This window comes from Tachysurus vachellii, chromosome 8, assembly GCF_030014155.1.
Source record: "Tachysurus vachellii isolate PV-2020 chromosome 8, HZAU_Pvac_v1, whole genome shotgun sequence".
Classification (NCBI taxonomy): Eukaryota; Metazoa; Chordata; class Actinopteri; order Siluriformes; family Bagridae; genus Tachysurus; species Tachysurus vachellii.
Window position 1 is genome coordinate 7,010,608 of NC_083467.1, and position 6,934 is coordinate 7,017,541.

General features: G+C 35.2%; 1 protein-coding gene across 2 annotated transcripts; it reads left to right on the plus strand.

Moving 5' to 3' along the window:
• The first annotated feature begins 3,099 nt into the window (after positions 1-3,099).
• Positions 3,100-6,412, plus strand: asb11 (ankyrin repeat and SOCS box containing 11). Of its 2 annotated transcripts, none has more exons than XM_060877245.1 (7): positions 3,100-3,314; positions 3,602-3,681; positions 3,798-3,905; positions 3,995-4,145; positions 5,060-5,194; positions 5,856-6,041; positions 6,140-6,412. In XM_060877245.1, the coding sequence occupies exons 1-7, from the start codon at positions 3,218-3,220 to the stop codon at positions 6,262-6,264; spliced, it is 882 nt and encodes a 293-aa protein (XP_060733228.1). In that variant the 5' UTR covers positions 3,100-3,217; the 3' UTR covers positions 6,265-6,412. The 2 variants fall into 2 exon arrangements, with proteins under 2 accessions (XP_060733228.1, XP_060733229.1); XM_060877246.1 differs by having other exon boundaries at positions 5,856-6,037.
• The last annotated feature ends 522 nt before the right edge of the window (positions 6,413-6,934 follow it).

Below are 6,934 nucleotides of genomic sequence, written 5' to 3' on the forward strand. Positions count from 1 at the left end.
ACTGCAACAGCTATATATGGTTGAAATAACAATAAAAGCTTCTTGACATGACTTGTTTGCTGATATCTGTGCCGCTGGCATACTTCGCAATTCTGCACTGGTGTCATTACGTGTCTGTGCATGCCTTGCCAGTATAGTACTTCTCGTGCCCTTCTCTTACATTTTTCGATTCCTAAACGCCCTTCCTCTTTTGTTGTTGAAACTGGCATCTGTGCTTTGATAGAATCCACATGAATTCATCATTTTTTATCATTTATCCTGGTCCCATGTATTGATGAGACTTACAGAGACATACATACTTTAATCAGTCACTGATCATTAGTCATTATTCATTAAAATAGTTTGAAATCAATGTAGTAATACTGTCACTACACTATCACTGTTATGTGATAACAGAGTAATCCTTAGCATTTTTGGAAGAGGATATGAAAAGTTATCTGTCTAGTGGATAAAAGCTACAGTAAGGAATGAGATGAATACTTTTAGATCCCACAACAAAGACACCAGAATAAAATACCCAAGAACCAGAAAAGGACATACACTTTTCAATTACACGTACAGCACCACTTTATATACTTACAGCCTTACAATCAAATGCCCATTGTCTCACCTGCTGAGCCAGCATTGCCCTATTCACTTCAAAGAAATGACATGCTGACTCCCTTTTTTTGCAAAACAAAAGCAAAAACAGTTTTGGTAATAATTAGTTACTCTTATGGGGCTTAGTGGTGATAATGTTGGTCTCACACCTCCAGGGTTGAGGTTTGATTCCCGCTTCCCACCCTTTGCTTTGGGGGTTTCCTCCAGGTACTCAAATTCCTTCTCCAGTCCAAAGTCATGTGTTATATGTTGATTAGCATACCTAAATTGTCTGTAGTGTGTGAATGGGTGTGAGGTTGTGCCCTGTGATGAGTTGGCACCCTGTTCTTGTCCCCCAAATTGGGCCCTGAGAGTACAACCCTGTTTAGGGTAAGTGGTAGAGAAAATGAACAAACAGATAGTTTCTTCTACAGGAGTCACTTCTAGCCATATTATGCAGTGGTTTAGGTCTAAAGGAACCACAAACCTAAAAACCTTCCAGTGAATGTGTTAATCCAAAAATTTGCAAATTCATAAAAACAAATAGAACTACAAACCGCTGCAGTGTTAGGCTAGGATGAGAATGTGTTGATTAAATACACTACATTATTGTGCACATCCATTTGTAATCGTAATTTAAAAAATGGTGATTTTACTGTGTATTTATTAATTAGTTGAAAAAAAAAAGTCTAGCAAGTTTAATCAGATTGGAAAGTTTAATTCGAATTTCCTTCATTTCTAAATTTGTGAAATTTGTTGTTTTAGTCATTTTTAACAAGTATGAGGAGGCAGAGACTGATGACGTCCACATGCAGTGACTAGTTAAAAGAACTATTATAGGAACAGCAAAACACACACACACACACACACACACACACACACACACACACACACACACACACACACACACACACACACACACACAAAGCAGAACTGTACCACCACAAAAGCAGAATTCAGTGTAAACATTCTACTGAATCAATCTGATGGATCTCTCAGGCTGCAGGAACTGAATCTCATTTCCTCCATTTTAATCACCACTATCATTTAGTGATTGGCTCTGATCCTCATATCTAGGATGAAACTGTAATACTGACTTGTTAACTGTAATAAATATTTATTTATTTAAAAATTTTATTTTTGCATTGTGTATTAAAACCAGACCTTGTCGAATTCTCATTTTTAGTAACTGCTAAATTTATAGCAAAAATTATTTTATAATTATTTATTTATTTTTTATTAAATTAAATTTAGGTCCCTAAACTATATACTCTAATAGTGACCTAATTTCTTTAGAGTTTCCCAAAAAACAGTCTGCAATGTGCATGCACATCATTTTTTATAAAGAAAGACTTATTAACCTGAAATATGTTGAACCTTAACCAAGTGTTGAGAGGCTTTTTCTACGAACCAGTTACCTGTTAACTTGGTTAACTCTGTATGTGTGTGTGTGTGTGTGTATTTTTTTTGTTCAGCTATAAGTGTGCAAAGCATTCTCCAGGTTGTTAGACCACCAATGCTTAGACAGAAAACTCATCATGATCTTTTTGGGTTAAATTTATTAAATTGAATTAAACTTAAAAGGGTGCTGTGCTATTCCTGACTCCTTCACAGTTTATGTTATAAAACATTTGTGAAAATATTTGATATTTGATTTGAGTCTTAAAAGAACCACATACTTACTAATTAAGAATGAAGGTTATGGATATTATTATTTAAAACAATGCATTAACTTAATATTGTGTCTTTTATCTTTAGACAACAAATAAGTTCATGCTAATTCTTTTATTTTGTTGTAGAATTTATAACACACACACACACACACACACACACACACACACACACACACACACACACACACACACACACACAAACAGTTATAGTGAAAACTATAAGTAAGAATAAAAGTAAGAATATTAATATAAGTAATAAATAAAACTTTAATAAAATAAAGTTCACATAGTTATCAGAGAGAGAGATGGATAGTATAAAAGACAATGACCGTGTGTGACATTCAGGATATCAGGACTAAAACCCAAACACGTCTGATAATGCAGACATTCTCTATTCAAGGCTGAACAGAGGCGCCTCATTAACACACTGTTCTCACCTTGTCTAAATGCTTTCACACACACACACACACATGGGCATAGTCTTGGCAGTGAATTGTTGTAATGTTTATGTAAATAGATTCAAATACATGAAAATGATCGAGTTCATAAGATTACACAAGTTTCTAGTCCATACTTGAGGGAACACTTGCTTTATTTCACCCAAAATATAATTTATGTAGATGTGCAAAAAAGTTTTATTTTATTTTTTTATGTGTGTGTATTTAGTTTTAAAAAAAAGGATCAGATTATTCAACATCAGGTTCTTTAACATTTTTTTTATTGTGCGTGCTTATGTGTGTGTGTGTGTGTTTGTGTGGGTGTGTGTGTCTTTCGGTAAACTATTCTGTTGACTGATGTGTGCATTTGCATATTAACTGGTGGGAGGTACAGTTTTGTCAGGGGGAGTGTGTGTTATTGTGAAGGCCATATAATGTTGGCAAACACTCTCTCACCAAACTGAACAGATTAGTCCTTAATTTCTGGAAGAAACAACTTGTCGTGAGTCTTTTTAAAAAGTTTGGAAGATGGCTGCTGCTCATGCAGAGGTGTGTGTTTGGAATGAAAACTGGCAGCAAGTCTTTCAGGTTTATGGAGGACGGGTGTGTAACACGCTCATGGAAGGTGAGATTGATTTTTACAGTATATTTGTAGCTCTAAATCTTTTTATTTTCATGTGTTTGTGATCAGTGGTACTTTGGATGAGCATGAGTGTGTGTTAATATCCTAATGCAGACCAAATGTCTTTTGGGACTGTTGTGTGGTTCTCAAAGAAAATGGATTCTTTTATAAAACCAGCAGCTTAAATAAAAAATTGAGCCTATTGTAATCTTTAGGTCAAGGTTAAGTCTAGGTGTAGTCTTTGTATTAATTAGCTGCATTCATAATTATAACAATGGTTTGTGTTTAAGGTTCAGGGTCAGACCAAACTCCTCTCCACGATGCAGCTTTGCACGGCCGTCTCCTTACACTTAAAAAGCTCTTGTCTCAGGTACAGAATGATGCACACAATGTGAAGTTCTAACTCATGTCAATTGTGAATTGACCTACAAGAAAACTCTCATGTGTAATGTATTTAACAGTGGTCTAATGTTCGTGTTTGCACAGGGGATACCTGTTGATATGGCCACTCTGGATGGGATCACTCCATTACATGAGGCTTGTGTAGGGGGACATTTTGCCTGTGCTAAACTGCTGCTGGAACAGGGAGCTGATGTAGGTCCTGAATTACCTGAATATTTCCTAGTTATAAATACAAGTCTATGCATATGAATACATTTATATATATATGTGTGTTCCCTCAGGCTAATGCTGTATCTTTCAGTGGAGCCACACCGCTCTTTAATGCATGCTTCAGTGGTAACACTGCCCTTCTCAGACTCCTACTAGAGTATAGCTCTGTCCATCACCCAGCTCACCTGCGGAATTCACCTATCCATACTGCTGCAAAACAAGGTGTGTTTATTCACATAACTGCTTAGTATTACCACTTCCATTGTTCACATTGCAACTATTTCTGTCCATGACACAAGTAAAGGCATATAACAGTTATATTATGTTACGTGGGTGAAGGTCTGTTTTAAGATAGGATGTCAAAGATATGACATTTCAGATTACAGTATTAACAAACTATTATCAAACAAAGACAGAATCATAACAGTTTATTATTCTGTAAGATGAATTGTAATTTGGTTTTATATATATATTTTTATTATTTTTTCTTTTATTTTTTTCTCAAACTCCTTGTATAACAGTATATTGTATATTGTATCCAAATCAGCTTTATTCGCCTAGTGTGCTCATACACACAAGGAATTTGTTGTGGTTAGGAGCTCTCATAAACAGAGCGCATACATAAAAACATATACTAAAAGGTAAAAAGATAAAACTATAAATTATATACAAATGTGCTGTTGAGTTATTTACAGATAGATGTGCCTAGTAAGTACTGTAAATTACAAGTGTGTATACTATATATTTCTATAAACATAAAAAAATAGAATATGTATTTACATAGACTCTAGTAAAGACGGGGTATGCAATGGTGGGTATACTAGTTGTTCAAAATGAATATGAAGAAACCGTTCTTATTCCTAGATTAGGTATATGCTTTTCATCAGTTTTGTTTTTTTTATCTTAAATTCAAACAAATTCTAAAACACTTTACTATATCACAATGTACATACATAGCATGCTTATATGAAACCATACAAACACAGCTTACAAAAATAAATAAAAAAACATATAGGTTACAAAAAACCCAAAGTGCGAGTACAAGTGCATTATGGCATCTTGACAACATTTGATAACACTTAAATGTTTCTTTAAGTACTGTACATCATGTGCACGTGTGTGTGATTATCTTTCAGGTCACACGGCTTGTGTAGAGTTGCTGCTGTCTTATGGGATGGATGCTGATATGGAGTTGGAAGAAGTAGGCACACCTCTTTACTGTGCATGTGAAGCCAGGAGCACAGGGTGTGCACAGAAACTTCTAATATTGGGTCAGTATAAGTACATGTTTGCTTGCATACTGTTCATACAGGCATAGATTATTGGGCCCCTGGAAACACAGCTACTATACATCAGTCATGAAACTTGTTTTTTTTTTTAGTTAGTTTCCTGATATTTAGATTTTAACAGACTTACAATATTGATAATAAATAATAATAATAAGCCTGTAACTACCTGTCTGAGACTAAAACTATATTACATAATCATCATACAATTATCTAATACCCCTTTTAGTTATTATTTAATATTAAATAAATGTTACATGTTTTATGCACTGTGACAATGTTATCTATGGTCTAAAAATGGACAAAGGGACACACTAAATTCACATAGCGAAAATCAATAAGTATAGGAAGCGATCTGGATGCCTTTCTTAATCAACACATAATTTAATACCACCTCATACATGTACAGCTGTCTAATTGCCACCTTTAAAGATTGCAAATGCAAATAACATTTTTTAATACAGACTTATCTTAGAATTCTTTAAAACCATTTGTATATAATTGATATTACTGAGCCATATGTTTTGTGTGTGTAGTGATTTAGACACGCACTTGTCTCAAAACGTATGGCTCAAAGTTATAATGGAAGTATACTGGTCTATTATTACAATGTGAACTGAATGAATATTGTATCATATTGACTTAGGTGCAGATGTGCATTGTGGACGAGGCCTTGACACACCACTGCACGCTGCGGTTCGTTTTGGTGGAGCCAAGGAGGTGGCACTGTTGCTGGAACATGGGGCTGATGGGAAATGCAGGAATTCAGAAGGCAAGACACCTCTGGACCTGGCTACAGATGACAGCATCCAGCATCTACTGCAGACAGCAGGCAAGAGAACACAGGCAAAGACATTATTACAGGTGTAGTAAACAGCAAAGCTCTATCACAGAAACCGAAAGATTTATTGTCTTTGTCTTATGTTGTAGGTCCACGGTCTCTGTCACAGATGAGTCGGTTGTGCATACGTCGTTCCTTGGGACAAAAAAGATTGAACAGAGCTGGAATTCTTCAATTACCACACATTTTACACAGTTATATTCTGTATCAATAACACACACACACAAACAAACAAACAAACACACACACACTTTATGTTTATTGCACCAGCTCCACAGATTAGACAGTTTTATACACATGGACAAAGCTTTCTGAATATGGACATATGGCTTCAAACAAATAAATGCTTTATATTCAACTAATATTGGTCTGGTCATTTAATTTGAAAAACAAGGGACTATTTTTATTTATTTATTTATTTATTTATATTATTATTATTATTATTATTATTATTATTATTATTATTATTATTATTATTATTATCTTAAATGAACAGCAGGTGGCGACACACTGATACACAAAATGAGAAGTGTGTGTGTGTGTGTGTGTGTGTGTGTGTGTGTGTGTGTGTGTGTGTGTGTGAGAGGGAGAGAGAGAGAAAGAGAGAGAGAGAGAGCTTGTGCAGCCAGAGAAACACCTACACAGATCCCCAAAGACACGCAATGTGCGTAAAGGTCTTTCTCGGTGGCGATGCGTAAGAGTAAGGAGATAGTAGAGAATGGGACACCTGGGTGCATTAACTCTTGTTTTTTTATTACAGAGTCATCTTAGAGTTCACATCATTTTGCACATAGGAGCATCTAGCAGGCACTTCATCTAATTTCCTTGCACAGAGAGGGCCTTAAGGGCACCGTATCTCGTTTTCTCCACTAGATTATTATTAT